General features: G+C 35.7%; 1 protein-coding gene across 2 annotated transcripts; it reads left to right on the top strand.

Annotated features, from left to right (window-relative positions):
- Positions 1-17932: 17932 nt before the first annotated feature.
- On the top strand, positions 17933-21890 carry LOC148844201 (putative cation transporter HKT1;4). 2 transcript variants are annotated; one of them, XM_088957135.1, is made up of 3 exons: positions 17933-19181; positions 21240-21467; positions 21578-21890. In XM_088957135.1, the coding sequence occupies exons 1-3, from the start codon at positions 17962-17964 to the stop codon at positions 21774-21776; spliced, it is 1647 nt and encodes a 548-aa protein (XP_088813261.1). In that variant the 5' UTR covers positions 17933-17961; the 3' UTR covers positions 21777-21890. The 2 variants fall into 2 exon arrangements, with proteins under 2 accessions (XP_088813261.1, XP_088813262.1); XM_088957136.1 differs by lacking the exon at positions 21240-21467.
- The last annotated feature ends 1749 nt before the right edge of the window (positions 21891-23639 follow it).

Here is a 23639-nt window from a genome sequence, read left to right as displayed (position 1 = left end):
AATAAAAAAAAACCGCCAAAACCATTGGACGGTTTTCTAACCAAATCAATGGTTTTTGAGAAAATAACGGTTCTGGGGTGAAACAGAACCAGTAACCTGACAGTTCCTAGTTTTTTCTATCCGATTGTCCAGTTTAATCCGGTTTTGCAAACCATGTCTCAAACAATCCATGGCATTAGTGGTTTTCTCACTTTGCTCTATTGATCGTTTGGCCATAGCCATAGTTACCTACTCTGTTAAGAGTTGCTGGTAGGAGATGGGGAGAAGAAACTGTCTCGTCAAACTATCAAAGTGAAGTGGGGAGAGGGAGGGTCTTGATGAAGAAAAATAATATAATAATCACTAAATTGTTGTCCATTTTCTAAAAAGAACCCATTGTATCTTTTAGTCCCAATAACACTTAATACTTTTTCTAAAAAAGTTAAGAGTATTAAGAGTACAAAACACGTAATCCAATATTGCAGTATATTATCTATATATATATATATATATAATCTAATTTGAATATTTATTGAATCAAATAAGCTTATATTTGAATTTGATTCAATAAATTAATCGGTATTAAAATTTAATTTGAATTCGACTATTAAATTAATCGAATTATCCGAATTTGATTCATTTATTTTGGATATCAAATTCGAAATCAAATACTCGGATACCGTTTACACCCCTAATGATAATAATGGAAGGGTTTTGAACATGTGAAAACCAAGCCCAATTAGTTACAATTATTTTTGGTATCATAGTCAAATCTAAAAAATATATACATTCACTTTTTCAGTTAGTTATTACTTGGATAACTGCATTTATTCATGTTCTTTTATTTTCCTAGTAAATAAGACAATGATCATTTTAACAACAAAAATAGATTAGTAAAAGGGGCATTTTTATTCTATCAAAATGTTGGCAACTTTCTCCAAGGCGAGAAAGTTATTTACCTACATGGGAGATGGGGGTAAGTGATAGGCAAATAAATTTTTTCTTGGCATAAATCTAACAAAAGAACATGGATTTCTGGTCAATGGGAACCAAAATCCCATTGACCAACTTTCTCCCTCTAAAAATCCAAAAAGGAACAAACCCATGGTATAATTTGTAAACTTTGACCTATTAACATGGTCAAATGACTACGTCAATGGCTTTTTAAGTAATGATGGTAAGGTTAATCTGAACCAGAATCATGATTGGGTGATGGGTCAAACGATCTAACCAGTAGTTCAACAACAAGTTAGTTGATAAGGTCTCCTATACGTCATAGAAGAGGCTTGGGATCGAATCCCGCCTACACCTAGGTTGAGGGAGTTTTGGGTTGGGGGATGGGTTACCCCGTTGTGTAGGCCCTTCAAAAATATCAATAAAGAAAAAACAGTGGGTGAAAAATAGTAATAGTGCTTACTCCTTAGTCACTTCTCTATTTTCAAAGAAGACATCTTTTGCCACTTGCGGGTGGGTTTCTACCAATAAATTAGAAGTGAGAATCAAGGATCTAAATATCGACACAAATCGATACACCGGTAAGGCGTATCAGCCTGTATCGATACATTTTTTTATGTTTTATTTATTTATTTATTTATTTTTTGAAAGTGGTTTAGGGGGTCAGTTTATGGCCCTGCTACCATCTGAATTGGTAGACGACCCAATACAACCCCTGGAGGGGCGTATCGATAAATCATCGGCACAATACATATCGACACTTCTAATGTATTGGATTGGGTTAGACCAATCCAGTCCAAATCCAGTCCAATTGACACCCGATACAACCCATTTGTTAGTAGACTCACTTTGTATTGGATTGGGTTGGACCACATCCAGTCCAATTGACACCCTTAATTGAAAGTGCAATGGGATCTTTTTGGCACCCAAATTAAGACCCTTTTCAGCCTTAATATTTTTTACTAAGACGGCGTTTGGGTATCTATGAGAATAAGCTTAATTGATACTGATTCCACAACCTTTAAAGTTGCCACACACTGTTCTTTTGTCTACTCAGGCCTCCACTGCCACCCAAGCCACACAAGATACCTCACCACCCCGACCCGTAAAAAGATGAAATTAACCACATGATTTTGGGTTTTACTAGAATGATTGAGTTGCTACCAGAATGTGGTTGGGATATACTATGAGGCAGGAGTGGGGTGAGCTCCGTGGGAGCCAATACAAATTCACTTCTACAAGTTTAGCCAACCTAACAATAATGCAACTTTTTGTTTTTATTTTCTTTCTAAATAACCAAAGATGAGGTTGCACTCTCGCTCACACGCACTCATGTTTTAACTTTATAGTTTATCTTATGAGGCTATACGTCATCTCATGTTAATAAGGTATCAATGGAAATCATTGTTGGGAATTGAAGAAGGCTTTGATACTGTATATATTAAGGTTGTGTTTGGTATTTTCATTTCTACTTGCAACGTTTTGTATTGGTTAATATAAAATTTTGAGAAGTGATTGTCTTGATACATTATATTACAATTATTCACTAAATGTTGATCCACATAAATGAAGCTCACATGCATATTTATACACAAAGATGACAATTCATCTTCCGGCATCCTGGGAATATTATAAATGTAGAGTAGCAGAACGTCACGAACTCGATGAAATAACTTATGTGAAATCTAGGTAGCTAGGCCCAGAAGATCCATAAGATTGGATACAAGATCCAATTAGCGTGAGATCAACTTGCTTGCGATGTCCACCAACAACGATCCCATGATCTCCATAAGTTGTGATCCCCAAGTTTTGTGATATTATCAACTCCATTAAACACGCGGTCATGGTCTCACAACTTGGCACATGATTGGGTCCCACCTCCATATGAGGGGGCTAGGAAAACGTTAAGGCCCCATTGGCTTTTCAGTAAATTATTTATTCGGGTAAATGCTGTTACCTGGGTAAGTTTTTCTTAGAAAATATTTACACTTACCCATGTTCTTTTATTTCACATGTAAATAAGGCATTGACCATTTTAGCCATAATAATCTATTATTGAAATGGTCATTTTTGTCTCATTTAAGTGTTGACAACTTTCCATCCAAGTGGTAAAGTCTTTTACTCACCTTGGAGATGGGTATCACTTATCTGGATGAGTGATACCTAAGAAATAAATTTTTCCTATTCCCCACATAAATCTGAAAAAACATGGGATTCTTGGTCAATGGAAACCAAAATCTCATTGACTAGCTTTCCCCCCTCTCAGAATCCAAAAAAAAGAATGCCCCCTAATAAATATAAGGCCTAGCTACATACTAAACCCTCAACTTTCTATTTTTCTCTTGTTTTTGTCAAACCAAATACAATCTTATATTTCTATTTAGAGTGTGACTACAATGTAGAAACTTGCTTCATGGTATAACACAAGACATGTAAGCTGTGTTTGATTGCAGTGTAAATAAATTTACATTGGTGCAAAACTATGGCGGTGCAAATGATTTGAATATAAATTCTGATCTATTTTTTTAAATTTTAACTTATTTTATTTGATTGCAATATAAATAAAGTCAATTAAGATATAAAATAGAATAAAATGCAATATAACTTATTTTATTTTATTGCACAAGAATTTATAATCCTATGCAAATATGTTGTAGGCTTGCTCATTTGATTTGAAGTTCTTGTATGTGATTCCTCTTTATATCATTCAGCCCCTAAAAACCGTCAAATAAGTTGTGGACGAATCTGGATCAGGTGTGGAGTGTGCGGACACAAATGCGTGAATTTCATAGAGTGACCAGTCATGAGTGAATATGTCAGCGTACGTTGAACAGACATGAGACTAGTCCAAACCATGTGGGCCCCATGTGTACCGGAACATTAACGTGTTCATTCATGACTTGTCAATCAGCCACGTCCGCATATTGGTATTCACACGGTCTTCCTCTAGCATCTCATTCTCTTTTTTTTTTTTTTTCTTAACAATCTCTAAGCATCTCATATTTCTTGCTTCTTAGGAATGGAATTCAGAACCATCGGGACGCATTATTTCAAGTCTGTGAATTCCAGACCACATTTAATTTGATTTGTCAATTCTTTCCCGGACAATCATGATTCTCTCTTACTCTCCATAAGAACCAACAGAAGACATCTGAATTCTGAAGGAATATCAAGATGCTACAATCTGGTTTGAAGATGTGGGGTATCCACAACGTGAAGGATTGGGTTGGCTCAGGTAATAATGGGTCAATCCAGATGCCAAAGTTCCCTATTATTTAGTGACTCTTGGCTTTATATTCGTTTTATAAAAAGCATGTGTATTTACCTATCTTATTTTATTTTTGTAGTAAATAAGAAAATGATTATTTTTAGTTGTAAAATTTTTTTATTAAAATGGGTAATTTTATTCTATTAAAGTATTGACTACTTTTCTTTTAGGTGAGAAAATTAAATTATTTATTCATCTCATTATCGCTTACCCAGATAAATAATACACAGAGAAAATAAATTTTCTATAAATCCCATAAATATCTAATAAAAGAAAATATAAATATCTTAATCAATGGAACCAAAATCTCATTAATCAACTTTCCCCTCTCAAAAGTGGTCGATATCTAAGATAATATTCATGCTTATCTACTGTGAAAACAAAAAACTGACAATGGTAGTTAGGAGAATCAGATGCAACTCCCTAGATGATGCCAGGCATCATTTGGAAATCCCTGTATATATATGGACCACATGATATGCTTTATGTAGGCAATTCCTAGATGATTCCAGGCATCATTTGGAAATCCCTGCTATATATATGGACCACATGATATGCTTTATGTAGGCAACCGGAAATAATTGAACGTATCCGGTGATTTGGTTGATTAAGACCTCCATGGTTTTTGGACATTCCACGCATGTCTCTGCGTTTGTGATAATATCTGCACCTCTTTTGGGCTTCAAAGATACCTAGCCAAGTAGCCAACTTTACGTGCATGGTACCGTCATGGCCTTAAATATATAAGTCCATAATCCCATAACAATTGTTAATACTGTATCAGAAGGCATTGTATATAGAGAAGACGGACCATTTTTTTCATGGCTAAGCAAATATAAACTTATATAGTGTAAATACATAGAGAATAATATTAAGTATAATGTTTTAATTGTTGGAAAATGGGGTCACTGTAATTTTGGAGGAGAAACTCTCAGGTGCGTCTAAAGACACTGTCTTTAGAATGCTATTTGCCCTCACTTAATTTTACTGAGTCTGCTATTGGGTTACAGGCAAATCTATTCCTAGGATACAACAAAGCCTTGGGTGAGAATTTACAATCAGCAAAGTTGAAGAATCTCCGGAGAAACCTTCTATGAGACTTGTAACAAACCGGATTGAGAGAGAGAGAGAAAGTGGATTTCAAAAATGTGTGTTTTTGAAGTCTAATTCATGCTCCTTAAATAGTTTATGAAGAGGTATGAAAAAAAGGTATGTGCTAGTTCAGAGAAAGTACATTGAGCAGTCACAAATTGAAATTGTGACTATTTAAAAAGTGGTTAACAGTTAATGACTGTTAACTTTGAATTGTGCCTCTTGATCACACCCGATCGAATCATAACAGTTGATCTCATCAACGATGATCAACGGTCAACGTCGCACCAAAACCAAAGCTACCCTTCACGAACCACACGAAGTGCGAGCAAAGTGCGCCTCTAAAGTGCCTCATTGCACACACGTGCGTGCGCGCTGCGCGGTATCAAACCCCATACTCTCCTCTACTATTTCCAAAGAGTCTAAATAAACTCCTATTAAAATACTAAAAACAAAGATTATATTTTTCCAATGTGGGACAATTTCAAAACTTGGTTTTGTAAGAGAAAAGCTATTTTTTTCAATCAAGAGTGCATGTGCAATTTCTTATATAATTGACCAATCAAACCCATTGGATTTAATCTCTTATGAGATTAAAATCCAACATTAATTTATACTCTATATATTTGTATTTGTACTACTCTTTCCCAGTTGGGTCTTCATTAATTAGTTTGGCTCTACGTATGAAGGCAAATTTAATTTTCATGGCATGATATTTGATGATATTAACATTTCTTTCAGATTAAAAAAAAAAGAATATTACATGATGAAACGATCCTCCTTTAAGTAGCAATTTCATTTTTGGGTCAAGTTAAAAAGAAAAAAAAAAACAAATTAAACATGATATTTATCTTGTTAAAGGTATTAGTTATAGATCTAGCTAATAATAGAATTTATTGGTGAGAAAATATCTTATGTATTTGATTCAATGAGAGAGAATGGACATTATTACCTTAATTATATGATATAACGAGAGGGGTTTGAAGGGAATCAAGGGATGCTAAGGTCAAAACTGTCATTTTCAACTTTCATTTAATGGGAGGTTGATTAAATAAATTAGGCTCTATTTGGAAGGAGTACAAATATAAATTTGTAGAGTATAAAACCTTACATTTTATATTATTTTGTATGTATTTGTATTATACATATTTGTATTTGTACTCCTTCCATACAAAGCAATAGTTTCAAACTATAGGGAGCGTTTTAGTAAAACATAAACAATATGGTAGGTTTTAGTAAATTTGTGAAACTACAAGGAGTGTCTTAGTAAATTACCCTAGAATTTATTTATAAGTAAAATACCTTAAATATAAGATTTAATGTGAGAGAATGAAGTTAATACCTTCAATAAAAGACTTATTGAGAGGGAATTAAATGAGATAAAAAATTGTAGATGATATTACATTATTAGTCCTCACAATTTAATAAGGACTAAATTCAAAAATAGGGGCAGTTTAGCCAAAAAAAAACTTATACATCGCTATTAATACTTTTAATAGCAGTAGAGATTTAATGAAGAACGTCCAAGCTAACTTCACATTACGGATAACCACCTCCAATCACACAAGTAATGGTGAAACACAACTTCATTTCTTGCCAACCAGAAGTGTCATAAAATTATAGTAAAAAATTTGCTATATATGGTGAGAATCGAAGGGCTAAGGGTCTGATAATAATCATGTATGTATGTAGTCCTTATTAAATTGTATGCCAAAATATTTTAAGTTTGAACTTAAAGGCTGTGTTTGGTTGCAAAACTATGGCAGTTCAAATGATTTGAGTGCTACTTCTGACCTATTTTTTGTTTCAATTTTTTAACTTGTTTCGTTTGGTTGCAGTACAAATGAAATAAATTAAGACATGAAGAAGATCGAATAAAGTAAAATCCAAAAAAACTTAAACGAGAATTTGCACTCCCATGCATTTATATTAGTGCAAATAAAGTTGCACTGCAATAACGAAACACAACCGACAAGACATTTTTTTTTCTAAAACATGATAACTGATGCAACCGTTTTTGGTCATGTATCAATTTTTTGTGATATATCAATTTTTTTTGGCTAAGCACCACATCATTTGACCAGCTCCTAGGAGAGGATGATGGAGCTCCCTGGTGGCGAACTACCTTGGGGAAAGCTATGCCGAGCTAGGGAGAGCTATGCCAAGTTGCCCAAGCTAGGCCGAGCTGCCTGTGCCGAGCTCCCTGGTGGTGAGCTACATTGGTGGACTCGTCATCTGACCTGCTCCTAGGCGGCTTGTAACTTAGAGGATGGTGGAGCTCCCTGGTGTAGCGCAACCCGACTGCCCTCTGCATGAGGTGATCTTCTCTCCTTTGTAGGCAGCAGGAGTTGAGGGACCTGTGAGAACTCCATATTTTTCTCCTCTTTGTAGGTGGTGGGAGCTGAGGGACCTGTGAGAACTCCATATTTTCCTCCTCTTGTAGGCAGCGGGAGCTGAGAGACCTGCGAGAACTCCATCTTTTCCTCCTCTTTGTAGGTGGCGGGAGCTGAAGAACCTGCGAGAACTGAACTAGGGGGCCCGGGGGTATTTACCCGGCGGAGATTCTTTGATGCCTAAGTTAGCACTCTAATTGTAGAGAGCTTGAAGATGATATTGGAGGGATGAGAAAGCTAGAGAGTAGGGATTACCTCCATTTCTTCATTCTCCTCCTGGCTTTGGGGGTCGGAGTCCTTATATAGCGGTGCCCAGTCACATCAGGTGTAACCACCACTGCCCTAGCCATTACTACCAGGACTGAGATGGCAGGTCCAGGCTGCTGCTGCAGGGTACAGACTCGTCAGGCGTGCCATGCTTTTCAGAGATGGCAGGCACGACACTGTCTGGCAAGAGATGTGGGCGCTGCCACCAGATCCGGTAGGTACGGATGTCAGGATATTATAATGTGATTGTTAGGGCCTCTCTAGGTGCATAACCCATGGCAGTGTATCTTATGAATAACATCTTGTGAAGAAATTAAGTGGGTCAGTGGCACCGTGGTATTTTAATCAAGTCATAACACTTGAAGTTAAGATGGTGTTTGGTATGATGTAGCTTTTGGAAGAAAGGTTATCAGCTCAGCATTAGAGATGTGTTTAACAAAAAAAATTCTAAAAAGTTATTTGGTTGATAAATGGCTCTCTCAAAAATCGTGCGAACCATTTATTAGAAAAACACAAATCTTGACATTTTTCATTTTGAAGACAGATGTTTGACTGTTTGCCTTATATGACGCTTAAGGGTGTCTAGTGGCACCTAATGGCACTGAGGTATAAAAAAGTTGTACAAAACGTTTAAAGCAGATTTTGTCTCATTTTTCAAGGCAAAATTATACAAAATGTTTATTCTATAAATACCATCAATACCAAACAATCTCTAAATCATGATATCAGGAATCAGTGAGATATTTTATTACAATACACACAATGGTTTGTATTCGAACATGTAAGTGCCATCAAGTGCCATATAGGAAAACTGAACTAGAAAGTAGAAACACCCCTGCCCTCCAATTCTCAATGCTTCTAATTCAAAATTATACCCATTTTAAGCACTTCTAGAGGATACATTGTCTGTGCAACAACCCATCTTCAGAAACGACCACCCTGTTATCGATCCCTACCATTTTCACCAACCACCTTCACCAAGCTTCTTCCTCCTCTTCTGATACTCCTATATCTGCCATATATCTTCCCCCAATTAGCATTGATAAACTCTTCTTTTTCTTCTTGTTTGTACTGTTGTTATTGTTGTTGTTGAGAATCCTTCAAGTTTAAACTGTTGTTGTTGTTGGTTGTGTTTGGTTTGCACTGATGAAAAACAATGGTAGTTCAAATGATTTCGGTGCAAATTATGATTTATTTTACTTTAAAATTTACTTAAATTTTGTTTGATTGCAATACAAATGGAGTAAAATTAGACTTGTTGAAGTAGAATAAAGTAAAACCCAAAACAAAGTTAAAATAATAATTTGTATTTTTTTCATTTGCACTCCTATGCATTTGTAATAGTGCAAATTATAAAATTGCATTGCAACTAAATGCAGTCAGTAGGTACTTGAATAGGTATTTATTCTCTAATATGTCCCTCTCATGTAAAAGTCAATTTCTTTGTGCTGAAATTTAATTAATTAAAACGGGGTCTAGTTGGATTGAACACCAGACCATCTTTTAATCGAACAATCTCTAATACTATATCAAACAGTTCAACCTAAAAGGTTAAGCTGTTAGGTAGGGTCCTGAATAGGTTTTTATTCTCTAACACTTGTAATTATTTTTATTTGATATCTTATGCAGTATGAAAAAATGAATAAAAACAAATATATAGTACAATTATGGTGAAACGGTAAGATATTAGAATGTGAATATTGTTGGGGTCTCTTTGGGTTCATAACCCCAAAATGTTCACATTGTGTAAACAAGACAGTTTATCTTAATAACAAATTAAGTGAATGACTACTAGGAACAGATTAAGGATGCATTTGGCATTCCATATGTGAAGGATTTATCTCCTTTTTTGCATTAAAATGTCCCATAAATACTGAATTTTTAACTGCAAAGAGATAAATGCTTAAAATAAAGAATACCAAATGCAGCCTATGTAAACTTCTTGATATAAAAGGAGATTCCTATCATTCTAAAATTAAATTTTAATGATGTAATAGGAAGCTAGTTTGGGGTTCCCATGAAGAACAAACTAATGGGTTAATGAGCCTGAAGAATCATGCCTATTCCCCTACTCATCAAACACTAGATGGGTCAAAATTTCCCAAAAGTCCATTGCACCAAAACTCTGAGTCGAAGCCCAGCCCAATTGATTTCTTACCCACCAAACCCTACAATCAACAATATTTAACATCCATTGTGAGGATGAGGTTAAACCTTGACGCTGCCAGCCACAAGCTGTTGTTCATTTTCATTTGTGTAGTCAGCCAGGCCTCGCGTGCGAAGCAGGTCACACATCAAAGTTCATATCTCACCTACCTTTGCATGAGGATGAGGGAAGGAGGGTAACTTCCCAAGTTCATATCTCACGACAACAAAATCAACAAACAACAGTGAGAGTGGACACGACACGGCTTCTACGCGCAAAAGGATGATTATGGATTTATGCGTCAAAATTCAAAATAAATCAACCAAACAATAATGCAGGAAGAGTCAACTTCGTGAAGCGTTAAGCTAAATCTTGGGAATGGATTGATGCACATGATGCATAGATGGATGTGGGCCCATAAAGCTTGCCGCTGGCCCACTGTCCACGGGCTTATGAGAAGATATCTAACCAAAAACGCCATTCACCTATCATCTAATTTTCTTATGACTGATATCTGATCTCTATCCAGTAACCACCTCCGATATCAAACTAGTTATGGTTCTTTGTACCACAACAGTGTCAAGTTCGTATGGCAAAGCAAGGAAGTGTTCCCACCATTCTCAATGCCAAATTGCTTCTCAGGGGACTCATGTGGCTCCGAGAATTACTCAATGGGGAAACTGTGCAACAGTTCTTTGATGGGAGCAAAGCCTGAGATTGAATTCGAAACTCCTCCAAACAGTCATCACTGATGACCATGAGCTACTTTTACCATCTTCACTTCACAGTCTTCTGTCACACCCTTCTCTTTTGTTCCACTGACCAGTGAACTTGCTCGCACAAACTTGGGGACTCCCAAGTCTAATATACCATGATTCAACCCTAAACCCTGTAGCCCCAAAATGTCTACCACCACCATCACCATCACCACCCTCCTCTTCATCCTCCTCCTAACCATAACCATCTACCTTGTTACAACCACTACTCTGTCCTCCATTCCAAGACTTGACCCATTGCTCTCCCAGCAGTCACGTCTCTACCCACATGCCTCCAACGATTTTTTCATTTCCCTCTCCCTTCACATCTTCAGCGTCTCCTCCCTCCTCTCCCTCAAAATCTCAGTTCCATCCACGTGAAACTCGTCAGTTCTTTCTCTAAACACTCCCCATATCTCCTCTCTTCTTTCCTCTACACCACCATTTTCTCCGATCGATTCCATGTCATTGGACCCATTCCTCAACACCTCGCCGTAGAACCCCAGACCCCAAAACACAGTTTCCTTTATGCAGCCAGAATTAACAAATATCTTCACTGTTCTCGCCTCCATCATCCAATTCTTATTTCTTTCAAATCCGTTATCATCAATAAGAAAAATAACTTCTCCTCAAACAAGAGAATCTATCTATCTACTTTGTCCCTCTCTGCAACAGTACCTACTAATGAATCTTCAACTTCAACCACCACCTCACTTTTCAACAAATCACAGAAGAAACGCTTGCTTCGGTTCAGCATGGATATGTGCCCGAAGCGTGATGACCTTGCTGAAGCCCTTCGCCTTTACGATGATGTTCCTAAGAAAGGGTTTTGAAATCAGTAAATGGGCATTGATGGAGTTGCTCCAAATGAGGCCACATTAGATTGGTTGCTGTAATGGAAGACCCATAGGTAGCGTTTGTTTTGATTAAGAAATGACGAGTTATGAGTTATGAAATCCCGCCTAAGTTGAGGTCATACGGACCGGCGCTATTTGGGTTCTGTAAGAAGGGAGAAGCGGATAAGGTTTATAAGGTTTATGAGGTTGATGCCCACATGGACCACATGGTAGTGTTAGGGGTTTGGGCGGAGGAGCCCAACTTTGTTGCATTGCTACAGCTTAGTTCAAGGTAGAAGACAATGAACTGTGTCTTCTTTTAAAGGGTAGTTTTTACATTTTCAAAAATTTTAAGTTTTACATGTAATCAGACAGTTAACAATAAGGACCAATTTGACACTTTTTAAAAGTTTGAGTACTGCAATGATACATTTAAAAGTTAGGGTACTAACTTGATATTATCCTCAAAGTTTAGGGCACTAAAGTAGAATTTTCCCTAAAAGAAAATGTAATTAAACTGAATCAAAAGCATAAATAGGACAAGTTGGACACCAAATGCAAATAATTACTTATTGGAATAAACATTTATTTTTAAGTGCTTATTTTTAATATAAACACTTCCAAAACATGGCCTTAGAAGTCTAGTTTTCAAATTTAACGTCAATAGGCCTCCTTGTGTTTATTTTACTGGTAGGAATGCGTTTAATTTTTAAGATAAATCCCTTAAACCTACCTCGGGGCTTTTGGAAAGGCCTTAAACCTCCCCCCATCTTTGACCTACCCTTAAATATAAGGTTTTGCACTCTATATATTTTCATTTGTACTCTTTCCAAACTGATCCTAAATGGTTGTTGTGCCCACACTATTTCCTCCAATCAAAATAACAATTTTTTTTTTCTAATTTTAATTTCACATTTGAATTGTTAATACAAATAAATATGTTTTTGAATTTCATTTTTTACCACATAAACAAACCCGTTTTTGGGTGAATAGAGGTTTAAGGGTTTTTGTAGGTATATTAGACCAATCTAGTCCAAAATATTTATGAGATTGGGTTGAACCTGGTCTGTTCATAATAAATCTAAATAATATTGGGTTGGATTAAACCAATATCTGAACCATTGATGTAAGTTAAGAATATAGGTATCAATGAACCGGGTTTGAATTGAAGCCAATTTAAATTAAAACGAATTTGAACAAATTTAACAATTCAGACATTAAATTGGACTGATCCAAAATATTTATTGGATTGGGTAGGACCTGATCCATTTGTAATGGACTCAGATTACACTGGATCGGAATCCAGTCCAATTGATACCCTAAACTTTACTCCAATCAGCAACTGTATGAAAGCCTATCTAGACGCGGGCACCGAGGAAGGAGGATGGCAATATACATGAAACCTTTTACGTACAACTGTTCCACGTGTCGACATTTCGTTTGTATGTGCCACTTGGCACGATAAGAGTCAGACAAAGCGACAGTTTTTGTATTACTACACGGAATGCCAACTATGGTTCATTGGTTGCAACTTGCAAGAGGATGACAGTTGAACACGACCGGGTTGACTCACCAGTTGTACACGGTTCCCACGCGCAAGGACTACACATGGATAATCAATGCACTCTACAATAATGCGTGCATGACTTCTCAGGCTCTCTCAGCCATACCTATCTATGGATTGGCAGCAGTTTTTGACCCGACCCAACAGTTCGTTCTGAATAAAATCATTCTGTACCCTTTATTTAATTATTAGAGGGACTGTTCGGGTCGGATCCAATCCGAATGCATAATTTCTAAATCAGCAGGGTGTCATACTGTCATCAGCCACGATCAATCAGACCTAGAAAATTAGTTGGTTTGTTGATTGCACACAAAATGACGATTTTTTCTCTTTAATAAATAATTAAATACATAGATGTAGAAAAAATAAACCCGAATTATTGCTCTAAATAAGGTGGTGCATGTACTGCAAGAAAAAAATTAAAATAGCATGTCAAAGTTTATTTTTTTATTAGACATTATTAGGGCATTTGCATTAATGTTAGATTGACCAAAGGAAAGGAAAATTTAAATTAAAGCAAAGAGATTATTATTTAACTACCCAAATGCAATAATGCATGCAAAATGGTGCTTCCTTACAAAACTTTGTACGAAAAGGACTAGAAAACCTTTTCAATTTATTTTAATTTTAATTTTGTATATTCTGCAATTCTGCTTAATATTATACATATATTACAACCAATACTTACTTAAGAAAAGTGGTATTTATATGAATTTATTATTATTATTAATTTACAATGAATCCTAGGTGCCCTAGTCATAGGATTTATTTGATGGCAACATCTATCTCATGGCGTCATAATCTGCCACTGAATGGATCCAACTAGCTTGATTAAATAATATATATGATATATTATTATTATTATTATTGTTATTATTATTAATTTATAATGAATTTTAGGGACCCTAGTCATAGGATTTATTTGATGGCTACATCAACCGCCATGTCTCTTATCTATGGCATCAGAATCTGCTACTGAATGGCTCCAACTAGCATGATTAAATAATATGATGTATGTGTTTTAATATTTAAAATGCTCCTTTTATTTACAGAAAATGAAACCCCTAAATTCTATTTTTTTTTTTTGCTACGTTTGGTTCAACCCCAATTAAGTGAAGAAGAGAAGTTGTGACTTGTGAGGAGGTCCTTAGTTATGATAATCTTTAAAGTTGTCTTTGGGATTTCCTATCCAACATCTTTTCTTTCTCCTCACTTATGTTGATTTCATTTCAGAATAACATTCAAATAATTTGAATTACAGGATAAATTAAAGAGAAAAATAAATTAATCATAAATAAATAAAAGGACTATATAGAAACTTATTTTTCATATAGGTTAGCTGTTCCGGCCTCTCAATTATTCTTACTTTTTAATTCAATAGAAAAGAATTTTATGCAGAAACTAAAGCGTAAGGACGACTTATTTTGCATCACTTGTTTGTTGAAATGGATCGAATTACCCTTATTGGCTCCATCCTGGAAAGAGCAAGGATTAGCTGAATGCCATAGCTGTTCAGTGCACTGTGGAATTAACCAATGATAATATTCCATGAATGTAATAAAATAATAGGAAAATGACTGATTAGCTCAGTTCAGAATTTTTATTTTCACCGAACAGGGGATGAATCTTGACCATGGATTGATGTCAAATCCATCAGCGGGATGCAATTTATAGTGTGTGGGTGGGTGGAAGTGGGGGTGGGGGACTACTAATAGACTATGAAGGGCTATAATTTTTTAGAATTCTGCATTGGATTACAGTGTATTTTTTCCTAAAGTAAAACCTCCACCACTTTTTATAGTAGAACCCATAAATTTATTATTTAGAATATTATCATTGGTTTCACAGCCACTGAACAGCATTCAGTGGAGATATATGAAGTTTGAATATTGTTTTAATGAACTTTGGAATGTCGCAAGCTCGTGTTAGGGCATTGCATTGGTTAAAAGATATCTGGTATTCCTAATAAATATAATGGGATTTACAATCCAAATGCTTATATCTGGAATATGACCTAGTCTATTAATGTTGACAGTTCATTGGTTCTGCACATTCAATAATTTATTTGGAAGAGCTTACACGATTGATGAGCAGGAAGTTGAAGTGGTCAGATAAATTTATGGAGAATGTCTATATAAATCCCTTCTCACCTTTTTATTCATCTAAGGGTCAGGACTTCTTTTTATTTGGTTTTTTCTCACTATTAATAGGGATGGCAATTTTTTCCATCCCGGACTGGACCCAACTTTTCCAATCCGATGAGGTCAGGGATGGGAATTGTTTCGGCGAGGCGGAGATGGGACGAGGATTAATAGGAATCCCCGATTGGAGTTGGGGTCAGGGATGGGGATTGAGGTCCCCGCCCCATCACGACCTTGATTATATATATATATATATATATAATATTTAAAACATTATTTATAATTTAAAATTTTTATTTATTTTAAGTAAATTTATTTTTCAAAAAAATATTATTATCTAAAAATTTTAGGGATTCGGGTTCCCGTAGGGAATCCATCCCCATCGGGGATCGAAGATGAAAGGCATTTTATTCCCGACAAGAATCGGGGGCGGGAATAGGGAATATGATCCCTGCCCCGAACCTGCCCCATTGCCATTCCTCTTTCCTCAAATCAATATATTAAATATCATCATTCTTGATTTCAAAAGGATGCATGATCTAGATTATAAATTATAATTTAGATTATGATCTAGATTATAAATATATCACTTCATGGAAGCCGGTTTGTTTTCGTAGTTTCTTTCATATGAGAGTCTCATCTTTTAAGTTGTTTGATTATTGAAAGAGGTTGTGTATCTAGTGGGGGCTTTTGGTCTGGTGTTTCTTTGTCGTGGGTTAGGTGTATTTTCTTTGCTTTAGTTTTTTGCTTCTTACTACTGAGTCTGGGAACTTTTTGGGCCTAGGATGTGTTTTCTTCTATCTTCCTTCTTTTCATTTTTAACAAATTTTATTTTTACCTAATAATAATAATAATAATAATAATAATAATAATAATAATAATAATAATAATAATAATAATAATAATGATGATGATGATAAATTAATAGTTAAATATTGAAAACTTTGAGTAAATATCAATAAGTATTAATGTTTTCATTAATTGATTTTTCAATAATTATTGATATGAAATTTCAAAATTTATGCATTTATGAATACTTAAGTACTGAAAATCTTAAGCTAAGTTGAAACTTTAATCATTGTAATTAGAATAATTTTTGAAAATTAATGAAAATTTTTGGTAATAATTATCAATTTCAGATAATAATAATAATAATAATAATAATAATAATAATAATAATAATAATAATAGTTAATTAATTTCATGTAATAATGTTTTAATATTGAAATATTGAAAATTTTTAGCAAATTATTAATATTTTCATTAATTATTGATATTAATAAATTAATTTTAAAAAATTTCTAAATTTATGAATAATTAATTTCTGAAAATATAAAAAATTTTCAGTAATTTGAAATTTTTTAAAATTAACTTCCACTAAATTAAATTATAAAAAAACATGAAAATTTGGTTATGGAAATTATTAAATTAAAATTTTCCAATAATGACCGAAAACCAATTTCTCCTTTGCAAATTTCTATCCATGTGTAAAAGGATCATGGACCAAAATGCACGAGAAGTTCAACCCACCAATTGTAGCAGATCCTAACTTCCCCATCAGTACCTGTTGACAAAAGGAAAAATGTGTGGGTCAAAGAAGTCCAAACCATTAGGCTAGGGATGGCAATTTTCCCCATCCCTGGTGGGGACCCAACTTCCCCAACCCGATGGGGTCGAGAATGGGGATTGTTTTGGCGGGGCGTGGACAGAGATGTAATTAATAGAAATCCCCAATCAGGGTCGGGGATGGGGATTGATGCCCCTACCCTACCCCGCCCCGACCCCGATTATATCTATATATATATATATCAAAACATTATTTATAATTTAAAATTTTTATTTATTTTAAATAAATTTATTTTTCAAAAAAATACTATTATCTAAAAAAATTTAGGGATCCGGGTCCTCGCAGAAAATCCATCCTCATTGAAGATTAGGGATAGAGGATAAATTTTATCCCCACTAGGGATCGAGGATAGGGATGGGATTAATTTCAGAATCGAGGGTGGGGACGGAAAATATGATCCCCACCCCATTGCCATTCCTAATTTAGGCTTAATTTAGAAAGAGTACAAATACAAATATATAAAGTGAAAATCCATACAAAATTATACAAATTTTGCACTCTACATATTTATATTTGTGCTCTTTCCAAACTGAGCCTTTTAAATGTTTCCTATACACGGATTCAGTTGCACGCGGGGGTGTGTTGACGGATTCATTCCTAATTTAGGCTTAATTTGGAAAGAATACAAATACAAATATGTAAAGTGAAAATCCATACGAAATTATACAAATTTTGCACTCTGCATATTTATATTTGTGCTCTTTCCAAAATGAGCCTCATCCTAGGCACGGATTCATTTGCACGCTGGGGTGTGTAGACGGGGGCTAAACGAGTGATGTGGCCCCACTAAGCGTCACTTCATTTAGTTCAGGTGGGACCATATCAACACATGAAAGCTTTGATGGTTTCGATCCTTCCCCTATATAAACACCCAGCCCACATCCATACAGCCTCGCAATCGTTCTCTCTATTCCCATACCGAAATTGAAATACAAAAGGATGAAGAACTTTCATTCTTTTAGCAAGAGAATAAGCCATCTCTGTAGTTGTTCATGCATGAAGCTAGCTTGTTTTAGCAGATCTATTTGGAGTCTACTGATCTTGTTGTTTCGCTTCCTATTCTTCCGGGCAAACCAATTTTATATTCTTGTTTGTTACTTCGTCTCTGTTTCCTTTCTGGGTTTCTTAATTCTGAAACTTTTGAATCCAAGAACCGATTCCTTTAAACCCAAGAACTTGGATATATTCTTCACTTCAGTGTCTGCGACGACTGTTTCCAGCATGTCTACCGTCGAAATGGAGGTCTTTTCCAACACCCAACTTGTGTTTATAACCATTTTAATGTTTGTAGGAGGGGAGGTTTTTGTTTCAATGTTTGGGCTTCTTTTTACCAAGTACAAGTTAAGGAACCGAGCCAGGATCCATGGAAGTAGAGTCGGTTCTGTAAGTAGTGAGTCTATGAGTCCCACGAATCCCGTGGATCAGATTGAGTTGGGGATGGTAATTTTGTCTGAAACTGAATCAAGGAAACCCAGTAGTGTCGACCTTGTGTCTGCAGTGGAATCAATCTTGAGTTCTAATGAAGAAGATTTGAGATACAATTCAATAAGGTATCTGGTTTTTGTAATTCTGGTTTATCTTCTAGTGGTTCATATAGGTGGATCTGCATTGGTTGCACTGTATGTGAGTCTGGTTCCAAGTGCAAGAAATGTACTCAGGAACAAGGGCCTTCAAATCCCCACATTCTCTATCTTCACTACTGTCTCTACGTTTGCAAGTTGTGGTTTCGTCCCTACAAATGAGAACATGATTGTCTTCAGCAAGAACTCGGGACTCCTCCTACTTCTTATCCCTCAGGTTCTTCTTGGGAACACATTATACCCGTCTTGCTTGAGATTTCTGATATGGGTTTTGGGGAAGTTTACTAAGAGGCAGGAGTTCAATTACATGCTGATGAATACAAGAGAGATGAAATACTTTCACTTGCTTCCCAGTTTGCATTCTTCTCTTTTAGTTGTTACTGCTTTCGGGTTCATTGTGGTTCAGTTTATACTCTTTTGCTCTCTAGAATGGAATTCAGAAGGCTTGGATGGACTGAATCCCTTTCAGAAACTCGTGGCTTCCCTGTTTCAGACAGTTAACTCAAGGCACACCGGTGAATCGATCATTGATCTCTCAATCCTCTCGCCGGCCATACTGGTGCTATTCGTCCTAATGATGTCAGTTCTCTCTCTCTCTCTCTATATACCCATATATAATTAAAAATGGAAAAACGTCCTATGATGCCGGAATGACATATGATCCCAGAAGGAATCGCCCTGGTAAATTTTGATGGTAATGGTAGCCCACATGATTGGTTACCACTAAGGGTGTCAATGGACCGGTTTTAGAGTTTGGATCAGACCCGACGGGTCAATAAGACATATTGGATTGGATTGATTTGGTCCAAAATATTTATTAGATTGGACTGGACCAGGTCTGTTCGTAATAAATTTATATTTGATTCAGTTTGGTTAAGTCAATATCCGGTCTGTTGATATAAAATAACAATATGGGTATCAATGAATTTGGACAAATTGGGTTTGGGTTGAAAAAAAATTAAATTAAAACGAATTTGAACTGATTGGACGGTCTAGATATTAAATTGGACCAGTCCAAAATGGTTGAAAATATTCATTGGATTGGACTGAACCTGGTCCATTTGTAATAGATTCACATTGGACTAGAGCTGATTAGACCAAATCCAGTCCAACTACACCCGTAGTTACCACTTTTACAATGCCAATTGATTGGTTATAAGTATTTTTGATATCATGCCTCTCCCCATGCTAATCAATTAGGGTGTATTTATACGTTATTTTCATTGTTTCACATTTCTAAAAATGTATTTTCACCTATAATAATAAGATGTACTTCCCATTATGTTCAATTAATCATAGGTACATTGCAACAGATGTATCATAGGTTTTTCCCCAATCATTAGTAGATTTTTTATTTAATTAAATTTTAATAAAGAATTATTTTAATTACTTTTGCATCATTTTATTTAATTATTTATATTAATAATACAAAAAATATAATTATCAATGGTATTTGAATGTGAGTTTTGAATCCGAATGTAGGGAATTAAATTTGAATTTAGGTACATCCGTGTGCATATTTTTCATGGATATTTTAATAATATTAGAGGTCCTAATTGAACTGTGACATGCTATTAATACTGTTCCAAGACGCAACTTTTGACCATCCTTAGTCGATGGGAGTGGAGAATACACATTCACGGGTACTTAACCTAGATGGGGTTCACATGAACCAGCTTCCATTAACCACACAAAATGTAGAAACTTATCTCCAAATTAAAACTATAAGAAAAGGACAGTAGGCTGCATTTGGCATTTTTTATTTTAAAGAAAAAGAAAAAAGTCTTTTAAATAAGAAGTGCCAAATGCAGCCCTAGAAGTTCTGAGGTAGAACTTCTAGAAACGAAAAGAAAAACAAAAGCAAGCCTCCTAAATACGTCTCTATCAATCTCCAGGCAGTTTGCATATGACCTTCCCCAGTTTTGCTTAGAGTTACAAGTCAAAGGAGATTCACTCTCAGTGTCAATTAGAAAAAAAGATATATCAATTATTGTCTGGTAGTAGAATAAGGAAATTAATAAAATGGAATTCAGCTGAGATTAGAATAACAGAAAACTACTAGTCCAGGGATCAAAAGTTGAGGTTCTACATACTTCCTAGGAAGTATTAATTAATAATAAATTCTAATGCTACATAAAGGATTTTAAATTTGTAATCTTCTTTGTCTTCCTCCAAAGTTGACTGTGCATGGCTCTACTACAAATCTTGATAATTAATGACAATAATGGATGGTTGAACCATTCACATCCACCCCCAACTCTAGTTGGAGCTGGGTGTCATGCCCCCCATTCTGTATGACTATTAATTAGTAGGGTTAGTTTCAGGTGAACATTAATTAATTAATAGGACCAGGTTGAATCACCTTTTCAATAGTTTCCCTTCATGTCCCACTGACCACCCACCAAAGAATTGGAATTCTTCCAGTCAGTGAGTCAGCCACAGGTCATTTTTCCAAGAATGAAATTCTAATGGCTTTGAATCTTAACTGTGCTTGTTATATATGTTGGATTTTAGAAATTATTGAAAACATAAAAGGAATCATACAACGATTAATTTCAATCAAATTAATTAAAGCTTTTCTAGCTTTTGTAGTATCTGATTAACTAATTAATCATCTTTAGTTAACATGTTCTATAGGTACCTTCCTCCGTATACTTCCTTTCTACCTATCACCAAAGATGTGGGCAAGTCTTCAAGAAGTGGAAAGAAGAGTACAAGCAGAGGGAGGCTTGCAGAAAACCTTATATTCTCACAACTTTCTTATTTGGTCATATTCATCATCCTCATTTGCATCACAGAGAGGGAAAAGATGAAGGAAGATCCTCTTAACTTCTCAACATTGAATATCATCATAGAAGTTATCAGGTCTCATCCTTAATTAAATATTATGCACTTCCTCTTTGAGCATCCTCTCATCATATATAGCCTCAGTTTACATCCACACTCAAAATTAAAGCAAATGCTATGACATGCAGTGCATATGGAAATGTGGGATTTACAGCCGGCTACAGTTGCAAACGGCAGCTGAATCCTCAAGGATTATGCAAGGACTCATGGTATGGGTTTGTTGGAAGATGGAGCAACAAAGGGAAGGTCATTCTCATCCTTGTCATGTTCTTTGGAAGACTAAAGAAGTTTAACATGGATGGAGGTAGAGGATGGAAGCTCTTGTAACAGCAGCAGCAGCAATTCAGATTTCCTTTCCTTCTACATGTCCTACAATAGTGGCATGTTGTACTTTAATTCAAAAGGAAACTAGTATAGAAGAATTCCTATATGTATGGGTTACTTATCTCTCTTTGATATATAGATGGCCTCTATCTATGTGACCCACTTTAGGGTTTCAGCCTCAAAAGGAAATGGTTGATAATTGAATGGTGGGATAGGCACCTTACTTTCCTAAATTACCTTGATGGTTCGGTTCTAATAGGGCTTGCAAATGGGTCGGATAGAATTGGATACCTATATCTAAATATTATTTTTTAACATTTGGATTTGAATTGAATTTAGATTTCAATCGATTGTTCAATGTAATAGTATTAAGAAATTGGACTAAAGCTAATTAAAATATATTATATATTATTAATATTATGAATCAAAAGTGACTTTGGTATTGAATATAAACTGACATTTCAGTAAAAATACAACAATATAATCAAACGAAATTTAGTAATAAATACAATATTTTTTCAGTAAAAATAAAACTTTATTAAAAGAAAAAAGAAAATAGACAAAGAAACGGGATACAAGTGGGCTCAAAACCCAAGAACCTAGAGCCCAAAGTCACCACTCCTTGCAACTCAAAGAAAGCAAAAACTGGGCCACAATAAAAAGAACGGCCCAGAACTCCAAACACAAAACCAGAAGCAGCTATACGAAAAAAGAATCTACCACAACCCCTTAGATAGAATTTCTCTTCTTCAACCTCTAATACTTTTTAGTACCTCATTTCGCCTTCCTCAAATCCACATGAAGGAAAAAGGCTCCTTCATTCCTTGCACTTCTTAATGCCTGGAAAAGATTCATCAGAACTCTCACTCTCAACTAGCAACTAGGGGTGGCAAATAGCAAATTGGGTTTGGGTTTGGGTTGAAACTAAATTCGCCTTCACCCAACCCAATCCGTCTAACCCATTAATTTTTCAAGTCATCAAAATACAGAAGAAATTCAGAAATTATGAAAAAATAAATAAAATGTAAGAAAATTTAGATGATGGGAATAGCTAGTTAATTAAGAGATATCCCAAGCATAAATACACAGTTTATCACTTGATTAGGCCTCCTGCAACTTCAAGTAGTTCGTTTGGGCTAGCAAGGACACGCTTATTTGTTGGGTTAAAGAAGTAGAGTGTAGGTAAGTCATGGAAAAGTTAACTTTCTTGGCAGTTTGTGTCATCCAAATCTGCCTTCCTCCTGCTCTATAAATGGGGGGGGGGGGGGGGCAGGCTTGAACCCTTAACCACACAGACCCACAAAAGCAGTTTCTTACGACCTAGGCTTGAAGATATAGTGTAAATTATGGCTGCCAAGAAATCTCTGGTGTCTCTGGGCTCACGAACTGCATTGATGTTGTTGCTCATCGCTGTGGCGTGCCAGACCCAGATGGCTCGATCCCAGAACTGCGCCAACGAGCTCACTAACCTTACCGCGTGTGCACCTTTTGTTCTGCCGGGTGTCTCGACCCAACCTAACGCTGAATGCTGCAATGCCCTCCATGGAGTTGACCAGACCTGCCTCTGCAGCACTCTCCAAATTGTTGCTCGTATGCCTACTCAATGCCGTCTCCCACCCATGGCTTGTCGTAAGCCTCTTTCTCTCTCTCTTTCATGTTCAAGTGTTTTCTTCTTTTTTTCTTTTGATTTCTATTTGAAGGGCTACATGGCCCATCCCTCAACCCATAACCCTCCCAACCCAGGTGGAGGCGGGATTTCATATCAAGTCTCCACTATCAATAAAAGACCTTATCAACCAGCTGGTTGGTACCTTATAAAAAATTTGAACTATTTCTCGAGTTGCGCATGCATTCTGTGTATTGTTT

Source organism: Nelumbo lutea, chromosome 8, assembly GCF_056320005.1.
Source record: "Nelumbo lutea isolate HS-2025 chromosome 8, American lotus-T2T, whole genome shotgun sequence".
Lineage (NCBI taxonomy): Eukaryota > Viridiplantae > Streptophyta > Magnoliopsida > Proteales > Nelumbonaceae > Nelumbo > Nelumbo lutea.
This window is presented reverse-complemented; position numbering and strand designations above follow the sequence as displayed.

What these genes read in the sequence shown, in the direction of transcription:
- LOC148844201 (XM_088957135.1), top strand. Translation starts at nt 17,962, where the DNA reads ATGAAGAACTTTCATTCTTTTAGCAAGAGAATAAGCCATCTCTGTAGT. An exon ending in GTGCTATTCGTCCTAATGAT is followed by an intron (nt 19,182 to 21,239) that starts GTCAGTTCTCTC and finishes CATGTTCTATAG; the next exon opens with GTACCTTCCTCCGTATACTT. An exon ending in ATCATCATAGAAGTTATCAG is followed by an intron (nt 21,468 to 21,577) that starts GTCTCATCCTTA and finishes TATGACATGCAG; the next exon opens with TGCATATGGAAATGTGGGAT.